The sequence below is a fragment of the Hevea brasiliensis genome, chromosome 14, assembly GCF_030052815.1.
Source record: "Hevea brasiliensis isolate MT/VB/25A 57/8 chromosome 14, ASM3005281v1, whole genome shotgun sequence".
Taxonomy (NCBI): domain Eukaryota; kingdom Viridiplantae; phylum Streptophyta; class Magnoliopsida; order Malpighiales; family Euphorbiaceae; genus Hevea; species Hevea brasiliensis.
In genome coordinates, this window is record NC_079506.1 from 11,559,074 (window position 1) to 11,585,088 (window position 26,015).

Consider the following 26,015-nt stretch of genomic DNA (forward strand, 5'->3'; position numbering starts at 1 on the left):
TCATATGTTACCATGCACTAGAATCTCTCTGTTACAAAATCCCAACTCAAAATTTGAGTCATGGTTTATGTCAAACTCCATTTGCTATGAATATTATGTTCTCTTTTCATTCCAGTTCTTGATTAAAAAGATTTTCTCATCAGAAACTCTTTTCTGAATAAATCTATCTGTCTTGGCCAGGAACTTGAAACATCAAGAACAATTAAATGAACATAGGATTTTATCTCTATTTACTTAGAGGAACAGATTCCATCTTGATCAACACCTACCTCCATATATAACTAGTAGGAGCCAACAGATGCCCATATACCCATACACAGTACAAGTATGAAAGCAGTATCAAACTCAAACCACCTATATACAAGATAACTGTGCTATCTCAGGTCTAAAGATTATATGCACTGATATGATTTATGATAATACATTGACAAGAGTAAACTCCATGTGCTTGTCATAAGTGTCACTGGTTCGGCCTACTTATCATTTATAAGTGCCTATCATATTTGTTATATGGCATGAGACTCACCATTCCATCTTATTTATATCTCATATAAATAACTTGGGAACAAACATGAATACAATCTTTCTGGATAAGTCATGTCCTTATTATGAAGTATCCTCGATTGTGAACCTATTTATGATACTTTGTGCTAGAAATATTGTCACTCATATTCTTAACAATTTAAGAATAATATTTCTAACAAAATATCAATGGACCTTTTCTATTACACATAAATATATTATGTAAACGGAAAAGTAAAAATGCCTTTTTATTAATAAAAATATGTACAAGATACATACTAAATGACATGCTCTAGGGCATACTACTAACAAAAATTTCGTCACACCTTATGATATGGATTCAAATGATATAAACGTTGGGGCGTCCTCTACTAATAACACACTACATTGGAGTCCGAGTGTAGTGAGAAATATGCAAGGGTGTAGAGCGTTCACCAAAAGCGATACGCCATGCTGGCGCCCGGGTGTGGTGTTAAATGAGCAAGGGTTCCCACATCATGGACGGGTGTGGGTAAAGAAGTTAGTCCATAGAACAGATAGTAGAACAAATAGTAGAACAGAACACAAGATAAACATAGAAAATAATAGAAGATATCATAGAAGGAGACCAATTAGGAAGCAGCAGGATAAGAGGAGGATCAGGGTTGGTACTTGGAATGTTGCATCACTTACAGGAAAATTAATGGAGCTTGTGGATACCTTGGAAAGGAGAAGGGTGAATATTACTTGCATTCAGGAGACTAAATGGGTAGGAGAGAAAAGTAAGAAAGTGGGTAATTCAGGGTACAAACTGTGGTTTACCGGAAAGGAGAGAAATAAGAACGGAGTGGGCATAATCATAGACAGGACATTGAAAGACGCTGTAATAGCTGTGAAAAGAGTAGGAGATAAAATTATACTAGTAAATCTAGTACTAGAAGGAAAAACAATAATGTAGTTAGTACTTATGCCCCACAAATAGGACTAGATAGTGAGAGTAAACAAAGGTTTTGGGAAGATATGGATGATTTAATGCAAAGCATACCAAATGAAGAGAATATTTTCATTGGTGGAGATTTGAATGGACATGTAGGAAGTAATAGGCAAGGCTATGAGAATGTTCATGGAGGTTTTGGTTTTGGCAGTCGAAATAAGGAAGGAAAAAACATCCTGGATTTTGCTATGGCATACGACCTAATACTAACAAATACCTACTTTATAAAAAGATAGTCACATTTAATGACTTTCAAAAGTGGACAACATAGAAGCCAAATCGACTTTCTCTTAACCAGGAAGACAAATAGAGCTCTATGCAAGGATTGCAAGGTCATTCTAGGAGAGGCTTTAACAAGTCAACATCGGTTAGTAGTCTTGGATGTTAAGTTTAGGAACAATTCAAGTAAGGTCAGAAGAAATAATGTAGCTCGAACAAAGTGGTGGGAGTTCAAAGGAGTAAAGCAAGTGAAGTTCAAAAATGAGCTTCTCGAGTCCGAAGCATGGAAGCTGAATATGGAGGCCAATGATATGTGGATACAGATGGCATCAAAAATTAGAGAAGTAGCTAAAAAAGTACTTGGAGAGTTTAAAGGACATGGACCACCCTCAAAAGAGAGATGGTGGTGGAATGAGGAAGTACAAAAGGCAGTGAAGAGAAAAAGAGAATGGTATAAGAAATTACCTAAATGCGATAATAATGAGGCATATGAACAGTACAATATAGCAAAGAAAGAGGCAAAAAAGGCAGTTAGTCAAGCAAGAGCACAGGCCTTTGAAAAGTTATATAAGAAACTTGGAACTAAAGAAGGGGAGAAAGATATTTATAGATTAGCAAGGAGGAGAAAAAGGAAATGTTAAGATCTCAATCAAGTCAAGTGCATTAAGGATAAAGAAGGAAAAGTGTTAGTGAAAGATGAGGACATTAAAGAAAGATGAAGAAATTAGTTTAATGATCTCTTTAATAATAGTCAAAATGGTAATAGCGTGAATATAGACTATAGAACGATAGAAAAAAAATGTGAATTATACTAGAAGGATTAGATCTTTAGAAGTAAAGGAAGCACTTAAGAGAATGAAAGTGGGTAAAACCTATGGACTCGATGGAATATCAATTGAAGTGTGGAAGTGTTTGGGAGATATGGGAGTGGCATGGTTAACTAAATTATTTAATAAGATTCTAAACTCAAAGAAAATGCTTGATGAATGGAGGACGAGTATTTTAGTACCTATTTTTAAAAATAAGGGAGACATATAGAGTTGCTCGAACTATAGGGGAATTAAACTCATGAGCCATACTATGAAGTTGTGGGAGAGAGTTGTGGAGCATTGACTACGTCGTGATACTTCTCTCTCTCTCAATCAATTTGGCTTCATGCTCGGTCGTTCAACTATGAAAGCGATCTTTCTTATTAGAAGCTTGTTGAAGAAATATAGAGATGTGAAGAAAGATCTATACATGGTTTTTATTGATTTTGAGAAGGCTTATGATAGTGTTCCAAGAGATGTCCTATGGAGTGTGTTAGAACAAAAAAGGGTATCTATTAGGTACATACAAGTATTGAAAGATATGTATGAAGAAGCAACTACTATTGTGCGCATAGTGGGTGGGGACACAAGAGTGTAACACCCTAGGCAAATCCCACATCGACAAAACACGGGAGAGATGCTGGGTTTATAAGTTGGTGGTTTGTAACCCATAGTGACGCGTTTTAAAGCCGTGAGGGCTTCAGCCCAGAGCGGACAATATCACTAGTGGGCCGGGCCATCACATTTAGTGGTATCAGAGCAGAGGTTTAGGCGGTCCTAGACCTAGATAGATAGAAAGAAATAGTTGCATCACATGCATGGGCCTTTAGATAGAGTCGAGGTGACACTAATGCAGATCTATTCTTTGTCTGTTTTATAGGATCGATGACATCTGATCCTTCAGAGCACGGACCTCCAAGACCGATATAGGAGGAAGTATAGAGTCACGCACCTGCACCTGCATTAATCAGGGGCGCAGTAGCAGTAGAGCAGAACCATCATTGGGTACTTTAGTAAGGACACAACAGGCCTTCCTAGAGCAAATGACTCAATTGCTCCGTCAGGTCACTGGAGCTATGCCACCACCCTCCCAGCTAGTATATAGGACCCCAGTAGAGAGAGTTAGAAATGATGAGCAGTTTAGGAGAGACAGGCAGTGCAAGAGAGGGTCTGGACCTGGCCAGTCCAGCGCAGCTGCTACAGAGAGCAAGAGACCCAGGGGGTCTCAGGGTTAGATTCAGAGCAGAGAACAGAGGCAGAGGTTCCTATTTGCCCCGAGGAGAGGAGGTCAGATGAGTGTATCAATTGACAATTTTGCGGGTCCTATAGCGCGGAGATCAATCCCGATGCCAGTTTGTACACATTATAGGAAGAACCACAGAGGAAAGTGTAGATTACTAACGGGTGGATATTTTAGATGTGGGTCCATAGAGCATTTTTTTTTAGATATTGCCCATGGAGGAGTGCTCCCATAGCTCCACCACAGACTCAGAAGTCTACCCCGACAGTACAGAGGGGTAGAAGACCGATGAGACCAGAGGTAGCTGGTACATCACAAAGAGCTTCTAAGATTATAGAACACCCCGAGGCTGAAGTAGCATCCCACGTGTACGCTATGGCTCGAGAGGAGCCAAATCCGGTAGATGTTATCAGAGGTACATTTCCTAATTATAATACCTTTAAGTATGTATTGATAGACCCTAACTATGTTCACCCCTATATATGCATTGTACCTCCTGTTAAAAGATGATACCGATAGATGGGTCAGAAGATGACATACTTGTCACCAACCCTTTAGGTCACCAGGTGATTGTAGATTATCAACCGAAAAGGATCGTGTTAAAGATAATAGATGGAAATGAGAAGGAGGCTGTATATGAGATGAAAGAAGATGAGTACAGAACTGGTTGAAAAAAAAAAAAAAGAGTTAGTTTATTGGGATATACCGTAGTAACTATGCAATGCTCTTGATGTTTGTGCTATAAGCTGCATATTACAGTACCGACTTGGGACTATTGTGTAGAGCTACGTATTTTCAATAGTAAATCGAGATAAGGATAAGATTATAGAACAAGGATTAATAAGATAGACTAAAAAAAAAAAAAAAAGGTAAAGTATTATAACACAAAAAGGTGAAAAGACAAGGAGATAGCGGTCCCTCGATTAATTACACTGTGTAAATTTTGAGGACGAAATTTTATTTAGAGGGGAAGAATTGTAACGCCCTCACCGTAGGTAGTCCGTACATTTTACTGTCCCAACGACTAATGTCTATTTGGACAGTCAGGATGTCTGGAACTACACTTAAACTATAGTGAGGAGACATAAATTAATGAAATAAATATTAAAAAAATATAGGAAAAATTTTGAGAAAAATAAATTAAAGTTTAGAGAATTTATAAATTGGTATAAAATAATAAAAATAACCCGATGAGCACCATGAAAGGCATTTTGGTCATTTTACCCCTAGAGGTGAATTTTGACTTAAATGTCAAATTAAAATTAGGAAATAAAATAATTAACATAAATTAAATTTATGAATTTGAATTTGGAAAATGAGAAGAGAAAGAAGAAGAAAAGAAAAGAAAAGAAAATAAAAGAAAAGGAAAGAAAAGAAAGGAAATAGACTTATGGCATTTAAAAAAAAAATAAAGTACAATAATTATAGAATATATATATATATAAGACACAAGAGACAAAAATTCACCAACCACAAGTCTTCTTCATTTCCTCTTCTCTCTCTCCTTGCCGTCTCCATGTTCTCTCCCCTCCACCATTTTTGCTCAAGCTTTGAGCTTGAGTTTCTCTTCATTTATCCACCAAAACCCATGGTCCCCTTCATTAAAAATTTAGCCCACATCATAAGGAAGCTCTAGGTACCCATAGGGAGAAGGAAAGTTGAAGTTTTGGGAAAATTTCCAAGTTGGGTCACAAGAGGTTAGTGCTTTTCTCCCTTCCTTCTTCTTTAATACTTGAAAGTGACTTAAGATAAGTGGAAATTTCAAGAAATTAACAAGAAATTCATGAACCAATGATGTCCCCAAAATTTGGCAGCCATGAAATGTGTTGGGCTTTATTATGTTCAAATAATGTAAATGAGTTTAGAGATGATGATTGATATGATTATATATATGAGAAGTGAAAAGGGATTGAATTGATTGAGTTTGAAACTTAGAAATTAGGGTTTGTGTACATGACTTGGAGATTTTGTGTAAATGCTTGAAATTTGACCTAATTGGGATAAGATTGTTGCTTATAGAAGTGTATTGCATACAAATTGAAGTAAGGAAGTTGGAGGAGATTGAGTTTTGGAAGTGTTAATTTTCTGCAGGTTGTGTTTGTTGAGGGCAGTGTACATTTTAGGCCATAAATAAAATTGTGTGACCCCAATTGGTATGAGGCCAATTGGAGGTGAAACTAGACCCAAAATAGCCCATTTTCCATGAAGAAACCATGCCCAAATTCTGTCCAAAACTTGACCTAAATACTGCCCAAATTCGGATTTCCCTGCACCCAACCTAGAAAATGACCAAATGAACAATACGTGTTCATTTGGTCATAACTCTCTCTATACTGGTCCAAATGACCTAAAATTTTACCCATGGAAATTTTAGACATAGGGCTACACTTTTCATGAAGACCACTTAACCCAGTTTTGCCTTTAACCAATTCAAATGGTTAGCACAAGTTGGGTCACTGAAACTGCCAACCCAGAAAATGTCCCAAAATACTATTCCTTTGGTATTTTGTCCATAACTTGAGTTCTATAACCCCAAACTCAGTGATTCAAAAACTGAAATTCAAGTTTAAACATAGAGGAGCAATTGTTATGAAGGAATTGTGACTAAATAGACATTCCAACCTAGTCAAATTCCTAGATAAAGATAACACATCAACATGAACCTAATGAAAGGTTCATGGGAAAAATGCTATATAGGATAATTAAAATACTCATAAGGAAAATTTAATATTAAAAATGATATGAACATGTAAATTAGGACTAATGTCCTATTAATATGAAATTTATGGTACCAATGAACAGTACTAGAAAATAGTAATAGTGAATAGTGCTAAATTAATTAAAAATATTTAATAGCCCATAGTATACCTAGACTTATTTATTTAGTTGGATAAATTGGTATACCAATTAGGGACTACGATAGCGATCGCCTCTTGAGAAAATCATGAACTGACAATATATGTCTGGTATGATTGTTCTACAGGCTATATGCCTACTTTATTTCTGGCTTTACAAGCCTGACAGCGAGTCTCGTGCCCGACAGCTGGCCTCATGTCTGACAGATGTATACAAGGTAGACATATGGCTGTCTAACCCATATACTCCCGTGTATCCAGCTTTTATAATTTGTTATAGGTTTCTTGGGCATTGATAATAATTAATTAATAATGAATATACAATAAGTAAACAGGAAAGATCCCAATAATTTTAATTGTTTCCAAAGTGTAATAAAAAAAATGTAAAAGACCCAGAATTTATGATTTGTAAATATTAATTCAATTGTTTAATTATTGTTATTATAAATTATGCACCACTAAGCGTTATGCTTAGCGCGTTGGTTTTCCATCGCGTAGGTACTGAAGATCAGCAGTCGCCACAGTAGTATTTGGACAGAGTTCCGACCACATCTGCCACCGATCAGAGTCATCTCACCAGTCTTTTGTATTTTAGTAGGGCCCATGTGTAGACTAGTATTTTGGTTCATTATGTCTAGTCATGATGTAATTACTAGTTTATGATGTATTTTATTTTGGACTTGAAATGAAAACTTATAATTTATTATCTATGAATTTTAATATGAATGCAATAGATGACACTTCATTTTGAGATCTCATAAATAGTTGGGAATGATATGATAAAAGAGAATATGATATGAAAATATGTGAGATGACTATGAATTTGTTAACAGGTGATAGTGGAACCCGCCAGATGCTAATAAAACAGAGCAGGATTTGTTCGGGTCTCCACAAAAATAAGATATAAAAAAAAAAAAAAAATCTACACGTAAATTACCTGATTTAAAGGACATTAAAATTTACAATAGACATGAAAAGACAAGATAGGGTGCTCCGGCACCGAATGTGGCACTTCTTGCTCAGCTATACAATAGACGGGTAAGGGGCGTCACATTTAGTGGTATCAGAGCCGCTCCGCGTGCAACCTTGAGCGATGGTGGGGCAAACCTCAGCGAGGACGCTGAGTCCCATAAGGGGGGTGGATTGTAACACCCTAGGCAAATCCCACATCGACAAAACACGGGAGAGATGCTTGGTTTATAAGTTGATAGTTCGTAACTCCTAGTGATGCGTTTTAAAACCGTGAGGGCTTCGGCCCAGAGCGGACAATATCACTAGTGGGCCGGGCCATTACATTTGTGGTATCAGAGCCGCTCCGCTTGCAACCTTGAGCGATGGTGGGGCAAACCTCAGCGAGGACGCTGAGTCCCATAAGGGGGGTGGATTGTAACACCCTAGGCAAATCCCACATCGACAAAACACGGGAGAGATACTGGGTTTATAAGTTGGTGGTTCGTAACCCATAGTGACGCGTTTTAAAGCCATGAGGGCTTCGGCCCAGAGCGGACAATATCACTAGTGGGTCGACATTTGGGATGTGGGATTTGCCTATGGTGTTACAATCCACCCCCCTTATGGGACTCAGGGCCCTTGCTGAGATTTGCCCTACCATCACTCAAGGTTGCACGCGGAGGGGCTCTGATACCACAAATTTAATGGCCTGGCCCACTAGTGATATTGTCCGCTCTGGGCTGAAGCCCTCACGGCTTTAAAACGCGTCACTATGGGTTACGAACCACCAACTTATAAACCCAGCATCTCTCCCATGTTTTGTCGATGTGGGATTTGCCTAGGGTGTTACAATCCACCCCCCTTATGGGACTCAGCGTCCTCGCTGAGGTTTGCCCCACCATCGCTCAAGGTTGCACGCGGAGCCGCTCTGATACCACAAATGTAATGGCCCGGCCCACTAGTGATATTGTCCGCTCTGGGCTGAAGCCCTCACGGTTTTAAAACGCGTCACTAGGGGTTACGAACCGCCAACTTATAAACCCAGCATCTCTCCCATGTTTTGTCGATATGGGATTTGCCTAGGGTGTTACAAAGAGATTTTCCGATCTCAATTGGATTACACCAAGGATCAGCTATAAGCCCTTACCTTTTTACATTAGTTTTAGATGAATTGACGAAACATATACAAGAGAGTATTCCTTGGTGCATGATGTTTACGGATGATATTGTTCTGATAGATGAGACGCGAGAAGGAGTCAATAGAAAGCTAGAGCTTTGGAGAACTACTCTTGAATCAAAGGGCTTTAAGTTAAGTAGAATGAAGATAGAATACATGCATTGCAAGTTCAGTGAAGGCCAAACTGGTGATAGGAAAGGAGTTAGTTTGAATGGAGTGGTACTATCCCAAAGTAATCACTTTAAATATCTCGACTCAGTCCTTCAAGTAGATGGGGGATGTGAGGAGGATGTTAGTCATAGTATTAAAGCCGAATGGTTAAAGTAGAGATGTGCCACAGGAGTTTTATGTGATTGCAAGATTACCAATAAGTTGAAAGGAAAATTTTACCGCACAGCCACACGACCGACTATGTTATATGGTAGTGAGTGTTGGGCATTGAAGGAGTCATATGCGTCTAAAATAAGAGTTGCAGAGATGAGAATGTTAAGGTGGATGAGTGGCCATACTAGAGTAGATAAAATCCGTAATGAGAGTATTAGAGAAAAGGTAGGAGTGGTACCAATTGAGGATAAGTTGAGAGAAGGGAGATTGTGGTGGTTTGGTCATGTGAAGCGTAGACAAACGGATGCTCTAGTTAGACAAGTAGAGCATATTAGGTTACAGGATAGAAAGAAAAAAAGGGATAGACCTAAATTGACTTGGAGGAGAGTAGTACAACATGACCAAGAAGCATTACAAATTTCTGAGGATTTAACCCAAAATTGTTTAGAGTGGAGAAAGCGAATCCATATAGCCGACCCCAAATTTTTGGAATAAAGGCTTAGTTGAGTTGAGTTATATATCATGATGACTATATTTATATATTTTATGATATATTAAAAGTTTTTTTTAATATAATTCCTTAATTAAAATGTTTGTGGCTTAAAAAGATAATGTAGATATAATCACTAATATTTTTATATAAATAAGAAACTATTTACATGGAATGAATTTCTAGTATGAAATATTAATTAATTGTTGAGAAAATAGTTCATGCCTACATAGGGGATGCTCCATGTGAATTCTACCATACAACTACTTCATATTATTCATTTTAATTTTTAGTTTATAATTTATTTTTTTAATTATTATAAATTGATATATATAAAATAAAAAAATAATTAACATTATTGTTATAAGAATCGGATCGGTTTAATTAGGAAAAGAACTAATAATCAATTTGATTTAGATAATAAATATGAAATGTTAGAAAATTAGGGTTCATTGGTTACTCACTCGTGTTTTAAATGATTTAATTAACTCATTTAAAATAAAATAAAAAATTGAAAATAGTGTGCTAGGAGATTTGAACATAGGACCATATAATGCATAAATGGTTTGTAAACAACTTTAGTGTATGTATATATATTTTGATGATTGTAACAATATATTATTATTATTTTTAAGAGATTATTAATTATACAGGATATAATTAATATTTATTTAATTATGGGAATAGATTCATACTTTAATCTACGTAAGATCTTAATTGCCTTTTTTATTGATTTTATACAGATTATAATTAAAAGTTTATTTAAAAAAAATTCAAGTTATTTTTATAAACAAAACAAATTAAGCATCTATAGATTTAATGTGATAATAAATTTTTCAAATTTATATAAAATTTTAAATGTCTTTTATATAAATAAATGAAAAAAATTATAAAATTCAACGGTGACCCCTTCTCTCTTTTACCTTATTGACCCTTTTCTCCTTCACCATTTCAACGAGTCTCTCTTTAGCTGCATTCCCTTTTTTGGTACAATTTCAGATCTTTCTTTAAGGCAGAAGATTGAGAAGCATAACTAGCCAATGATATGTATATTTTTTCTCTGCCTCTTCTGTAAAGAACTATTATATTTTTTTTCTCTTTTCTTTTAAATTATATGTATATTATATGACTAATAATATGTTTATTGGTGTATTTTGATTGTTCTATGAACGACCTGACTTGTTAGTTATTGGAAAGGCAGTTGTTAGCTGCCACTTATTTTGCATTTATTTAGGGCATTTTTGATATTCAATGCCATAATTAATTATAAATAAATATTAAAATTTTTGAATTAAAAAATATATACTAATTGGTCCAATCAAAATATAGAAAAATAAAAAAACTCAAAATTTCTAAAAAATAGAAAAAAAATTACAATTCATAAAAATTACCATGTAGAAGTAGGAAATTCAGATTTTCGTTGGCTATTATATATTTATATAAATATAGATAAAAATATATAGATATAGATGTTAAAGAGTCATTCACAATAGCTAGTAAGACTATGTTGCTTCGTGATCAAGGATAAGTCTTTGGCTGCTCTTTGCCTGAGTTTAGCGCGCTCTCTCTCTCAAACAGGCATGCCTTCAATACGCTAATGTTTATGTTGATACTCGCGGATGGATATGATGCCATGTTTGTAATATTTGTTTTGCCACTCCATAAAAGGAGATATTATGATTGTTGTATTACTTTTCATATATATATATATATATATATATATATATATATATATATATATTTTGGTTAACTCTTTCTAAGTCCTCTCTACGTTTTTCTAATATGATTGTTGTATTATTTATTTATTTTTTTATATGTTTTGTCGCTGCTTCTTTAGAGCATAACTAAAGTTAGTAGATCAAACATGGAATATGGCTGCTCTGTCAAGGAAGAATTGGGAATTACTATGCAAAGGGATCAGTATAACCTACCAGATTTTGAAAATGAGTTCGCAAACGCAAAGTTCTGTGTTATCAAATCTTACAATTGAAGATGACAATCATAAGAGCATTAAATATGATGTATGGGCAAGCACTCCAAATGGCAATAATAAGCTAGGTGCAGCATTCCGTGATGCTGAACGAAGATCAGGTAGAACTAGCACAAAAATGTCCAATTTTCCTCTTTTTTTTTTTTTTTTTTTTTTTTCTGTTGAAAAAGCATGTCTTCTATCTTCTGTTGAAAGTGCCTTAATCTTCGTTTCTTAACATCTCTAACATTAAATGCTTTGTGGAAGTCATCGTTTTCTCTTAATCATAACTTCAGGTTAATGGAAGTGGACAATTTGTTGAGATGGTTGGGCAGAGACACTCAAGAGGTATCTCCTTTTCTTTCAAACTCAATTGTATTCTGATGTTTCTGTTGCGAAAGCCAGTCTGATCTGCGTATACATAATCTCATTTATATTTTAAGAAATATGGTCAGAACTAGATACCTATTGATTGTCTAGTTCACTTCTCTTGAAAGATTGGACCAATTTGAGGAGGATGAGGACCAAAATGCCTTATTTCACTTCTCTACTGACCATGACAAGGAGGGGAAAATTAAGCGTGCGTTCCATCCAATATAACAACTTGAGATTAATGAGGAAGGCGTTCAAAGATTGGAACAAAATGATGTGGATGAAGACCAAAATGACTTTTTGAATCATAAGGGAGAGGAACCACACCTCCTCTATCAAATTCAAAATCTCTATCTCTTCCTTGTTGCCTATGCTAACCAAACTCAAAATGACAACAGGTAAATCTATTTCTTATATGCTATTTTAGCATTCTTAATTTCTATATTCTCTGTTAGCACACTTGTTTCTTAACTGCTCCAAGGTTAGACATTACACAATATGCTGCCCCCATATCAATATATATGTATATATATTAAAGCTAAAAGCACAAAAATGGCCTTATAAAATTAAGTCATTTGGCTTATTAATGTACTTAAAAACTATTCATTTGAAAACTTACCTTGTATCATATTTTGTAATTCACATGGCTTAATGATTTATCATAATATTTATCTGGTATAAATATTGATTATTTTAAAATTTAATTTATCCTATTTAATTTTAAAATTTAAATCCTCATTTTCCTTTTTATTTTTATATATTTTACTTCCTTTAAAGTTGTAACATTTTTATTTTTGCTTTTTTCCTTATTTTGTTTTTATCTTTTGATTGGTATACATAAATTAATTTAAAATATAATACAAATCATTTATCAAAATTTAAAATTTAAAATTAAATAGCATTTATATCGATTACAATTAAATAATTAATTTATTAATACTGGAAAATAAATTCATTCCTCATTCCTTTTTCTTTTGAATATTGAGTATCTATCTTATTAAAATCTCTCACCTTTTTACTTGTTTCTATCGATACTTTAATTGTTTTATTTTTTTTTAAATATGTGTAATTATTTTAAAATTATTTATTATGTTTTATTTTTCAAATCAAATCTTTTTCGTTGCATGCATAATTATAGAATATATTTAAAAATATATATATATATTTTTATAAAATTTATAGAATTTAAAATCAGATGATTAGAATAAAGAGATATACAATTAATTGTATAACTTTCCAATGATTTATATAAAAAGCAATTGCTGTTTTTAAAAAAAAAAAATACAAAATATTATATAGGAAAAATTAAGCAATGAACATTTGCAATGTTGGTAAGTGTAAAAAATTCAATTTTAAAAGGACAAACTTAAGACCTCAAAAAAAAAAAATACAAATCATAAATTAAAAAATTATTTGGCATATTATTATTATTTCTTGGATATTACTATAATATTTAAAAAGTTTTTGAGCATATTTATTATTATAGTTATTATGGACAAATTATTTTTAATAATATATGGTTTTTTTTTAAAATGCAATTATACTCTAAAAATATTGTATTGTTACATTTTTATGAAAGAATATTTAAAAAAAATTGATAATTATTTTAAAAATAAAAATTTTATTTTATTTTAATAGGATATAATTATTTAATATTTTAATAAAAATTTTAGTTGTATTTAATAATTAATTAAAAATGTTATCATTAACAAAAATTTATAGCATGGTTGTAAAATATAAATTTTATAAAAATAAATATTAAATTATATATTAAAATAAAAAATAAATAAGTTGCGTAATGCACGGTAAAATGACTAGTTGTATTTATAAAGCCTAAATTTTATCAAATTGGACCTCAATTTCCTCTAATTAATCTGTTCATATTGATGGATATTTGTTGCTTGACCAACTTATTTGATGTATAATATATATATATATATATATATATATATATATATATATATATATATATATATATATATATATTTAGTGGATATTCTCCTTTCATTTATTGATTTTCACTCGCATTTTTGTGACATAATATTTCTGCTGCATTTAGATCTATTCCTTAAATAAGAAAAAAAAGAAAAACACAGTTAGATTCCCTCAAGTGTCTTAAGTATGTAATGGCGGTCAATTGGCATTAGATGCCTGGTGCCCTGACAAGTCCTGCTTTAATTTTCATAGAAGCAGTACGTGCATTTTGGTCTCCCTGCAAAATTAGGCTTAGGCTGTGTGAAATTCCCAAATCAGTAATTCGCCATTCTCTCATTTTTATCTTTTCCAAGCTTGCAGTTAATTTACATTTTATTTTAAAGATGAGTTTCCTACAGTTGGATTCAATTTCCTATTACAGAGGGATGCAAATTCAAGCATGAATAATTGCAAATATGGACATCAAATTTCAATGATAAGCATTGAAAATTTTGGTGCAATCATTCTGGGGAAAGAACTCAAACTTACACTTGGATCTAGTGCAAAGATTGGCTACACTTGATAAGGTCTGTTTTGTTGGGACTGTTTAGGTTGACACAATGGCTGCATTTTATGTTGTAATTGTAGGGGTTTTTTCACCAGCGGTGTTGGTATAGAAATTGTTTACTATAGGTTGGGCGTATGAGGCATGTGTAAAATTGATAAAATTAAAAGTATTAGCTAAATTTGATAATTTGATATTCTTTTTCCCCCAATTTTACAGCAGGCATAGCATAACTTCTCGTTTGGTATACTGAATCCATAATTTTACATGGTTACAGGAATCACAAGAAAGACGCAGAAGGCTATAATGTTTGAGAAGTTTCATTCTGAAAATCCATTGCTTCTCAGTCTGTGCAGAACTCTCTTCCCTAACAACCATAAGTCTGTCTGGTGTGGACCTCACTCACTGGTTCAGCGTGAAGTTTATGCTCGTACAAGTTCTATTCTTGCTGCTATTGAAACTTTGATGACGTAGGTACTTTTTGATTACTTCACATTGTCACTACAAAGGATCTGAAGCAATCTTATGCTTTGCCTAGATCAAATATAGTGTTACAATGTGGAATGTTTGACATAAATTCCTACATACAAATGGAATGTCCGGTAGTTAGTGGTTCTTCTCAGCTGAGGATGATAATTTGCTCTGGTATAGCTAGGGTGGGAATGACATACCTCAAGATCGATAACATGATCTTGATTTACAATCCTGTGTCAGCATTTGTAGTGATCTATTGGGGATGAGGGAAAATAGATACATTGGTATTTCTTATTGCGAAAATGATTTAATATTGAGCAAAGATTCTTGCAGAGTGCTATTGCTGGAAACAATAACTTGTGCAACTGTAAATAATTGATCCTTCTTATTTTCACACCTCTATTTAAGGTGGAAGCCTAAGAAATTCTGTTCAGGGAAGTATTCCCCACAAGGATTAAAAATATGGCAAGAGCCTCTTCGTGAACTGAAACCAAAGCTACCATTGCGAATATGTCCAAGCTTAATTAAGGCTTTTTTTTTTTTTTAAGAATAGACATTTGTCAATTTCCTCAATCAAAATTGCATTATCATTATTGTTTCCAAATTCTTCAACCTGCCTGTTTGATCCATGATTTTTCAAATCACTGTCCACGCTCTTGTTTTTCAATTATTTTTAGACCTTTTTTTTTAACTTTCTCACTCTATCTCAGGACGTAAACTGAATCTCAAAAATGCTCAAAGAATTTTCAAAGATCTGAAATAATTTTAAAGCATAAAATTATTTAAAATTTGCCACATATTAAAATAATTTAAAATAAATTATCGAAATAAAATTCCATAAAAATGCAAACTCAAAATTTAAATTTCTGAAAAATTGTAATAAATTAACTCTTTTATTAAGTGTATGAGCTCATTTTATATTTAAGTCATTTAATGATACGCTTAATGAATTATAATAACTGAAAGAGGAATTCCACTTCTTCTCTTGAGGTACCGTCTTCTAGTGACCCTTCACTTTTCTTTACTGGTTTTTCACAGCTCTCCTTCATTTCTCTCTCTTTTCGAGCAGGGAAGGAATTTTCCCCCTGCCCGGAGAGTGGATTATCCCTTCCCGCCTTCGAGCAAGATTACAAATAGGCTTTTATGGGTGTATTTCGGATGTAGATCCAATGGCACCGAGGAGAGGGTTACTTTGGATCTACTCAGCTTTGGTTCCCTCCACAGAATAGCCATCGAATTTAGGAAATTGAAAATAAATTATTAAAGAGATTTCAAATATGAGCCTTTTACATACTAAACATGTCCATTAAATTTAAAAAATAAATAAATAAAGGACCTAAAATCTTAGATGAGTCTATCACATAATTAATAAGACCATAGTCTAAATTAAAAGTTATGTACTACTTATTTACTATTAATTATTTATTGCTAATTTTTAAAATAAAGAAATAAAGTTAGTTATCTCATTTTTTAAAATTTATTTAAGATTTAAAAAATAATTTTAAATTGTTTTTCAACTGTTAGCTAAAATTATATTATAGCTTTTTTATAATTAATATTAAATAATTATTTAAAATATTTATTTATAATGATAAAAAATTAATTATTATAATAAAATAAATGAATCAAACAAATTAAAAAAATTAAAAATAAAATAAGATTTAAATATATTTAACTAATAATCTCTTTTCTAATTATGAAAGATATTAATAAATTTTAATTTTTGAATTAAAAAATTATTTTCTATTAGTTCCAGGTAAACATGTTTTTCCTTATCTTTAATGAAAAATAAAAAAACAAAAATTTATTTTCAATAGTAAACGAGCCTTTATTTACTTTCTTCCTCTTTTGAAAAAGGCAACTAGAAACGAGCCCTTATTTACTTTCTTCCTCTTTTGAAAAAGGTAACTAGATTTATATTTAATAAATTTAATATAATTTATATTAATCAATTTAAATTAATATTTTACTAGAAAACATTTTCTTTGAATTATGACTCAAAATCCTAATGGGATTTGGAGAGAAATCTTTTCCTAATTTGAGTGGGAGAAATATTTTTCAATAGGATGGAGGAATATTTTCTATAATGAGTAGAACTCTTATTTTAGAGTTATTCCTAAATTGAGTAAGACTCATAATCAGATAAGAATTGAGAGAATTAACACTATAAATAGGAGAATGATGCAAAAGGTTATTTTGCTTTTGCCCATTGAAGAGAGTGGCTTTCAGCCCATGAAGTGAGGCTGTCACACATTATAGAGAAGGGCTTTGCCAATTGCTGAGGATTTGGCTCTGCCCATTAATGAGGGGCATTTGCTTTTTGCAGTGGATAGAGGCTTTGGCCTAAGGTGGAGTAAGAACATAGAATTCAAGAGGAAGGAATTCTTATCTATTGGTGAGAGGGCTCTTGCAAATATAGTTGAAGGCACTCTTTGTGTTGTAATAGTAAATATATTGGGTTATATCTAGAGGAGACTGAGAGGGACTAACTAATATATTTATTATGAGCAGTTTGATGTACTGTTGGATCTCTTGGGTGTAATTGGGTTGATGGGTAATATAGCTATGAGCTTGTAATGATGATTTATTTAGTAATGATAGTGTAATATGGCATGCCCATGGATGTAGCCCTACGTTGAGAGGGTGAACCACATAAATATTGGTATTTTCTGTGTAGTTTGCATGCAGAAAGGAATTGTTGTCTATTGATGAGAGGGCTCTTGCCCATATAGTTGAAGGCACCCTTTGTGGTATAGCATTGTAATAGTAAATATATTGGGTTATGTATAGAGAAGACTGAGAGGGACTAAATAATATATTTACTATGAGCAGTTTGATGTATTGTGGGATCTCCTAGGTGTAATTGGATTGATGGGTAGTATAGCTATGAGTTTTTAATGATGATTTATTTATTGATGATAGTGAAAGATGGCATGCCCATGAATGTAGTGCCATGTTGAGAGGGTGAATCACGTAAATATTGGTGTTTTGTGTGTTTACTTTATTTCTTTGCAGTTTACACGCTTCCGCGGTACACAACAAGTTGGTATCAGAGCACGAGATGATCTTGATGAGTTTGGTTGAAGGTGGAGCTGGTGCAACATGTGGAAATTTGCACATGCAATAATGGTGGTGGTGGAGAGTTGAAATTGAGGTGTAAGCTGAAATTTATTAATCGAATCTATCACTCAAGTTGAAGCTGGACTAATAAAATAAATAAGCGGAGGTGGGAGCAGCTCTGTACAAGCAAAGAAGAAGCAATTGGAACGAGCATAGTGGAAGAAGTTGCATTGAGTTTTTCTACAAGGAAGAGTGGAAAATAAAGGGCAAAGCTTTAGCTAATTTCCATGCTCAGACCCCACAAGCTCTTCCATTTATAATTTTTAAAGATATAATTAATCATATGGTCAATACTGAAAGTAAGAAAACATGGAGGGGTGGGTATGATTGCCACAATTTGCACATGTAGCAAGATGAAGGAAGAAATTGCCTTCTTTTTTGCTGGGAGGAAGAGTAGAAAATAAAGGGAAAGCTTTTGTTAATTACACTGGAAAATATTTTTTATATTCTTTAGTGTTGGTATAATTAAAAAAATATCAACGAAAAATATTTTTAAGCTTTAAAGAAAAATTAAGTTATTTTTAAGAAAAATGACTTTTTTTAAAAGAACGTTATTTTTAAAATTTTGATAATCTTATTATCGTGGAAACACTTATATATATATATATATATATATATATATATATATATATATATATAGGCATATATTATAAGTTTAATATTACAACTAATAAATATATTTATTGTTAACTTAGTTGTTGTTATTATTATTGTTATTATTATTATGCTAAGGGGTAATTTATTTATAAGATATAATTAATTTAATTATATTAAATTTTCTCTATTTTTTGTTAATTAGTTATTCAATTGCTTTAAATTACTATTATTTATTAAGTTTATAATTCTATAATTATGTATATATAAGTTATAAATTGTTAGATAATTACCTTTTTAATGATATAATAAGTAACCATTATTGTTAGGTAAGTTATAATATATGAAAATATATTTATTCTATTTACTTATAATTTTGTATAGTGCATACATATAATTTTGTTTTCATTTTTTTCCTTTTGCACTACTTTTATGATTTTCAGATTACTAATATTACTTTTAGAATAATATTAATATTACTAAATAAAAATAATATTTCAATATATTATATTTTTTATTATTTTTAGAGGATATAAAATTTTTTGATATTTTAAAGTGATGAAAATAATTATATAATTTAATTAATTTTATATTTTAATCGATATTTCTATTATATTATTGTATTTTTTATTTTAATTATAAAATTTTTATTAAAAAAATTTGAGAGATAAAAAGCTTAATCGACATAAAAAGTAATAAAAAAATAAAATATGATGCAATTAACAATAAATTTAAAATATTATTTTATTTTTATATATTAAAATTATAATTAGTAATGTGTAAAATCGCGGCATTTTGCTAGTTAATTATATTAGGGAGATAATATTTTATATTTTCTATTTATTGTTACTATTATTTTAGGAAATTATATACATTTATATTTTATTAAAAATTTTAACGCTCTGCAAGTGCACTTAAAAAATGCTATATATATATTATTGCGGTTAATTTATAATCTATAAATTTTTATTTCCTTAGGATTTACTACGTTGTAAAATAGAACTTGAGAGCGCTGCGGTCTGCCAAATGCAAACAATGAAAAAAAAAAAAAGTAAATAAATAAAAAACCAACTTGGTATCATATATATATATATATAGAAAAGAACATTGATATAATAGAGAATTGCAGGCAATTTAATTAAAAGCTTGGCTTATGTGAGCATAGATGGTGGAAAAGCTTTCGATAGTTTTTACGATTGAATGTTGCCTTCCACATTGAGTTTGAAATTGAAATTTCAGATGACTTTGTTTGTAGCTTAATTTTTGCTTTTACTTTGCTGACAAAGTGCTAGCCGTTCCTTTAATTGTTTATTGGTAATTAATATGTTCCTTCCAAGAAGAAGGATACGGTAGCTTTATATATATATATATATATATATATATATATATAACATGGCTGGCTTCGTCAACCCTTTTCCTGCAATTTGACATGTAATGCTCTATATTTTAAGTATTTATTATATGCATGGCATTCTAGAAAAGAAAAAAAAAATGAATTAGACAATAAAAATAAATTTTAGGTCTTTCATATTTTAAATTTTCTCGTTTCTTAAATTTCTTTTAAAATTAGACAATAAAAATAATAAAAAAAGGAATTATTCTTAGGAGTTCCTAAATTTTGCTTGAAAACATTTGTCCAAGTCAAGTCATCAATTGTCTTTAATACGCAATTTTTTTTAATAGTTATATATGTACCAATTTAATTAAATCAATAACTTGATAAAATGCAATAGATTAATGCCGGCCATAAAGACCAAAAAATAAGACAGTGACCATTGAAAACGTACTTTGGACGAAATGATTTCTTATTGTTTTGCTTAACCTCTTCATAATTTCTTTCACGCTAAATGATTTCTTCGTAGAAGGCCAATGTGGTGTTTCCACTCGCCTTCCTTTTTTTATTCCCCTTAATTTCTATATCTGTTGTTTATAAATTTCATGTCTCAGAATAGTTTACCACACACCCACAATATATTCATCTCTAATACTATTTTGCTCTCTATACCTTGTTCAAACTCAGTTGCACAAGACCCTTCTTTCATCCCTTCTAATGGCTTCTACTTCTTCCACTCCTCCCAATCAGTGGAAGCCATGGGATGTTTTTATTAGTTTTAGAGGCGACGATACGCGTTATGGTATTCTCTCCCATCTCTCTAAAGCCTTGAAGGACAAACAAATCAAGACTTTTATGGACGAAGAGCTTCATAAAGGGGAAATGATATCACCAGAGCTCTTGAAAATAATTCTAGAATAAAGATTATCAATAGTCATTTTTTCTGAAAATTATTCAGATTCTAAATGTTTTTTATATGAGATTGTTGAAATACTTAAATGCAAGGAAGAATCAGGACAAATAGTTCTACCAGTTTTTTACAAGGTAGATCCAACTGACGTTCAAAAGCTTACGGGGAATTTTGGGAAGGCATTTGCTATTGCTACGCATGGAGAAAAAGGCAGTCCACAAAAGGTCAACGACTGGAAGCGTGCTATGATGGAAGTAAGCAACTTATCAGGATGGGATTCACAGAATATCAAGTAAGTTAATTACTCTTTACTGCAGTTTTTTTTTTAGTTTTTCATTTTAAGGAAAGAGAATCAAAATATAGAAACTTTTAATAGATTACATTAATCTTAATACCTAATTCGAATATAGGCAGCACTAATATGAAAATCGATATTTGTTAACTTATTCTAAAATCAAAACATATTAATTATATACTAATCGTTTTGCCTTATGTTGAGCATATTGTTTATTTTTTTATTTAATAACATAATTTAATATATTTTTTTATATTTTTATATTTTCATAATTATATTATAAAATGTTAATAATAAAATTTTTAATTAATTATAATTTTATCTCAAGTGTTAATAAGTAAATAAATTGATTAATATATTAATTTTTGTTATTTTTAAGTTATCTGACATATATAAGTAAAATAATAAATAAAATAAGAAAAATTGGATGACAGGTGATAATTTTTAAAACACCATTATTAAATTTTTTAAATTTTAAATATAATAAAAAATATTTTTAAAATAAATGCCTGAATTTTATAAATAATTTTTAGTGAACAAATTGTTTTTAATTTCATTTTTATTAACTTAGAAAAACAATGACTTATTTAAAAAAAAAGATTATATCAATAATATATATTTAATAAAATAATTTAATGTGTATTTTTCTATATTTTTTATTTTTATAATCATATTATAAAATGTTAATAATACAATTTTTAATTAATTATAATTTTATTTCAAGTGCTAACGTATAAATAAATTGATTAATATATTAGTTTTTCTTATTTTTAAACGTAGCAATATTTTAAATATTATTTTTAAATTTTTTCAATTTTAAATATAATAAGAAATGTCTTTAAAAATAGTTACTTAAATTTTATAAATAATTTTTTAGCGAATAATTATTTAGATATAAATATGTATATATTAATATAATTTTAAATGAATTTAAAATTGGTTAATTTTTAAAAATATTATGATCAGTAGAAGTTCAAAAATTTTAATTTTTTTAAAAAAAAAAATAGGAAAATGAATTTTAAATAGTTATTAATATTTTTGTATTTTAATGGTCGAAATTCTAAAATTTTTGGATAAAAAGTTAATTTTTCATGTGATACAACTAGTTATGATATAACAAAATATAAAAACAAAAATAAAAAGGTTGTGCCTCATGTGCCCTTTTCTAGGCAGCACACACATGTAAAGTCATTTTAAGGCTTAGCGTGTGTATATATATATATATATATATATATATATATATATATATATATATATTAGTATTTACTTACAAGTGTGAGTCTATCTTACTTATCAGTGTTTGTTGTTTATATGTGACTAGGGATGAGGCTGAATTAGTAGAGAAAATCGTCAATGATGTGTTGAAAAAATTTAGTGATATGTCTAAAAGTGATGATTCTTATGATCCCAAATTGATTGGAATTAAATCGCGTGTGGAAAAAGTGGAATGCTTGTTAAAAGATAAGCAAGTTGTAGGAATTTTGGGGTTTGGAGGCGTTGGTAAAACAACTATTGCACTAGAAGTATTTCGTCGAAACAAAAATCAATTTAATGGTCATTACTTTGTTGAAAATGTCAGGGAAACAATGATAAAGAAATCATCAAAATCAGCACGAAAAAAAATAATTTGTGAATTATTAAGGGACAAACATATAGATGATTTGAATGATCATGTTTGCAAAAGGCTCAAGAGTATGAAGGTATTGATTGTTTTTGATGATATAGACGATCGAAACCATTTAAAAGATTTAGCAGGAGAGTGTCATTTGTATGGTGAGGGAAGTAGAATCATCATAACTAGTAGAAATTCACTTGGTTTATCAAAAGAAGGCATATATGAGGTTGAGGAGTTAATTGATTCTCAAGGTCTGGAACTCTTTAGCTTACATGCCTTCGAGCAAAATCGTCCCAAGGAAGAATATAAGGAGCTATCAAAGAAGGCGACAATCTATGTTGGAGGCCATCCACTAGCTCTTAAAGTTTTGGGATCTCATTTATTTCGTAGGACGATAGAAGAATGGGAAAGCGAATTGGAAAAATTGAAAGGCAAACCTCTTAAAAAAATTGAAGATGTTTTGAAAAGAAGTTATGATGGGCTAGAAAAGAATGAACAGGAAATATTTCTTGATATTGCATGTTTCTTCAAAGGGGAAGATAAAGATAAGGTTGAGAGAAAATTAAAAGCATTTGGTTTCTATCCAGAAAGTGGAATACCTCGTCTAATTGAGAAGTATCTGATAACTATTTCAAGCAATAGGGTAGATATGCATGACTTGCTAGAGCAAATGGGCAAGGATATTGTTAATGAGGAATGCAAACAGCCTGGTGGACGCAGCAGGTTGTGGAATTATGAAGATATCGATCATGTATTGACAACAGAGACGGTAAGGACCAAATTAATCAATGAAGCTTTGATCATTATCATATTTGAATTTTGTAAGAATTGTAGATCTCATGACGAATTAAGTATTAATCAATAATCCTTTTTGTTGTTATTTTACTAGGGAACCGAAAATGTTGAGGCCATATGGTTTCATCACGAGAGGTATTTTGAAGATGGGAGAGGTATTTTGAAGCCAAGTGCCACGGCCTTTAAGAAGATGTGCAATCTTAGATTCATCGAAGTATGTGTAGTGCGGTGCGAAGTGCTCCTTCCTAAGAACTTTGAATTTTGTGCACAAACACTAAGATATCTTTACTGGTATTCTTATCCTCTGGAATCTTTGCCGTTAAATTTTTGGCCAAAGAATCTTGTAGAACTTCACATGCTTGAAAGCAATCTCATACAACTGTGGAATGGAGGAGATAAGGTACAATTTATATATTTTAGCTATATTTTATAAAGTTAATTTGTATCTTCTAATTTATTGATATTTTTCTATTTAATTACAGCCTCTTGAAAATTTGAAATTAATGGACCTCAGCCTCTGTTGTCGCCTGGAAAGGATTCCGAACTTGTCTAGTATTGCCCCAAATGTCGAGTTTTTATATTTGGGACAATGTTTTAGTTTGGTTGAAATTCCCTCTCTTCAAAATCTGAGCAAGCTTACTGAACTTTATTTAACTGGACCCAATAAAATCAAAGATTGTCCGGAGATTCCGTGTAATATAAGGATTTTAAATTTAGATTACACTGGAATAGAACAACTGCCCTCATCAATTAAGCATCTGTCTCAACTTGTCATATTGTCCTTGGATGAGTGTACAGCACTCGAGAGTCTTCCAAGCAGCATTGGCAATTTGAAACGTCTTGAAGAACTTAATCTAGCTAAATGTTCAAGACTCGTGACTATTCCAAGCAGCATAGGCGAGTTGAAATGTCTTGAAAAGTTATTTCTCCGGAATTGCTCAAATTTAGCAAGTCTTCCTGAAAGCATCAAACAATTTTCGAAGTTGAAACTGCTTGATTTAAGAGATTGCGAGAGTCTTAAGAGTTTACCAGAGCCTCCATCATGCTTAGAATTATTAAATGCAATTGGTTGCCGCTCTCTGGAATCTGCATCAATTTCTTTCAATTTCTTAGAACATGAAGATGAAAATGAAGAAGCAGATAAAAGTGAACATGAAAATGAAGAAGCACATAAAAGTGAGTCTGAAGATTGCAAAATTCTTGATTTTACTAATTGCGTCAAATTGAATAAGAAAGTGATGGAGGATGTTTTTGAAGCGCACCTGTTGGGTCAGAAAGTTACATTATTGATGGCAGGAGGTGAAGTGCCAGAATGGATGAGGTATAAGAATAAAGGATCCTCGCTTTCCTTCAAACTTGACCTTCGTCACGTAATTGCCTTCTCTTTCTGCGTTGTTCTTCGTCCCGATAAAATTATTTATTCTCCTGGACTTGAAGTGGATTTCATATGTAAATCTGGAAATAGGCGGGAACGTAATGCGTTCAACTTATTTAGCGATAAGGACGTTGCGAATTGGAATGGTTGTCCGTATCTTTCGGACTCATCACACGTGTTGCTTTCATTCAATGGATTGAGGACACGTTTTGATGAAGAGTGTTTCGTTAAGGCCTCATTTTGCTGCAAACCTCATTTTGCTTCAACACTGACTATTACATGGATCGGCCGGAAATTATGGAGTGTGGGGTCCATCCTATATAGAGTTGAGATAAAAGGAGAAGCAGAAATGAAAAGCATCAAGATGACAAATCGAAGAGAAGAAGAATAAATAATGAGGAGGAAGCTTCTTCTTCTTCTTCTTCTTCACTCAATCTAAATCTCTCTCTATCTCTTCCTGCTTCCTCTTAACCAAACCCCACTCACTTTCACAACAGGTATAACTCATTTCTAGTTTGCCGTTACTTTTTAGCATTCTTAATTGCTTTACTCTTACAAATAACTGCAATCTTTTGCAGCTCTAATCATCTGCCGCTCTATTGTCATTTGAGAGAGGGAAGACTATACAGGAGAATAATTAAGCTCAAATCAGGGGAAAAACAACAGGTGAAATGATAAATAGTATCTTCGTTATATGTAATGTGAACAATATTACAATATAATATGTTGTTATGTGAACATATAATCTATTCTGTCATCCACATTACAACATTAGCTTCCAAATCTAACGATTGACTGAAACTGAACCCCACTTCACTTCCAAATCAACTAAGATACACATTGCAAATAAATTAGATTTTATGATTCCTCAAGTTATGAAATTTCAAAGAAGAAATTCTTTTTAGGGGAAAAGAATTATAATACCCTATGTCCTAATAATAATAATAATAATAATAATAATAATAATATGTTTTTAGAGATATTTTAATAGATGTTTCCAGAGAAAAAAAAAAAGGGGGGACAGAAAACAGAAAACCCAACGGAAAGAGAGGAAGAGCCATGGCTATCCCTCACCAAATTAGTTTAATTTTTTTGGAACTACAGAAATCTGACCCTCCTCCACC

General features: G+C 31.7%; 1 protein-coding gene and 1 long non-coding RNA gene across 3 annotated transcripts in view; both read left to right on the forward strand.

Annotated features, from left to right (window-relative positions):
- The window catches only part of LOC131172731 (disease resistance protein RPV1-like), a 45,113-nt gene extending 19,831 nt beyond the window's left edge, over positions 1–25,282 (forward strand). Inside the window, exon 4 of the mRNA XM_058134250.1 lies at positions 23,999–25,282. Coding sequence (XP_057990233.1) covers positions 23,999–25,282 — 1,284 coding nt within the window. The remainder of the gene's footprint in view (positions 1–23,998) is intronic.
- On the forward strand, positions 11,381–15,186 carry LOC110644453 (uncharacterized). 2 transcript variants are annotated; one of them, XR_009143719.1, is made up of 5 exons: positions 11,381–11,651; positions 11,826–11,877; positions 12,027–12,299; positions 14,258–14,402; positions 14,658–15,186. It is a non-coding gene; the product is annotated as an uncharacterized LOC110644453 (long non-coding RNA). The 2 variants fall into 2 exon arrangements; XR_009143720.1 differs by lacking the exon at positions 14,258–14,402.
- Positions 25,283–26,015: the final 733 nt, after the last annotated feature.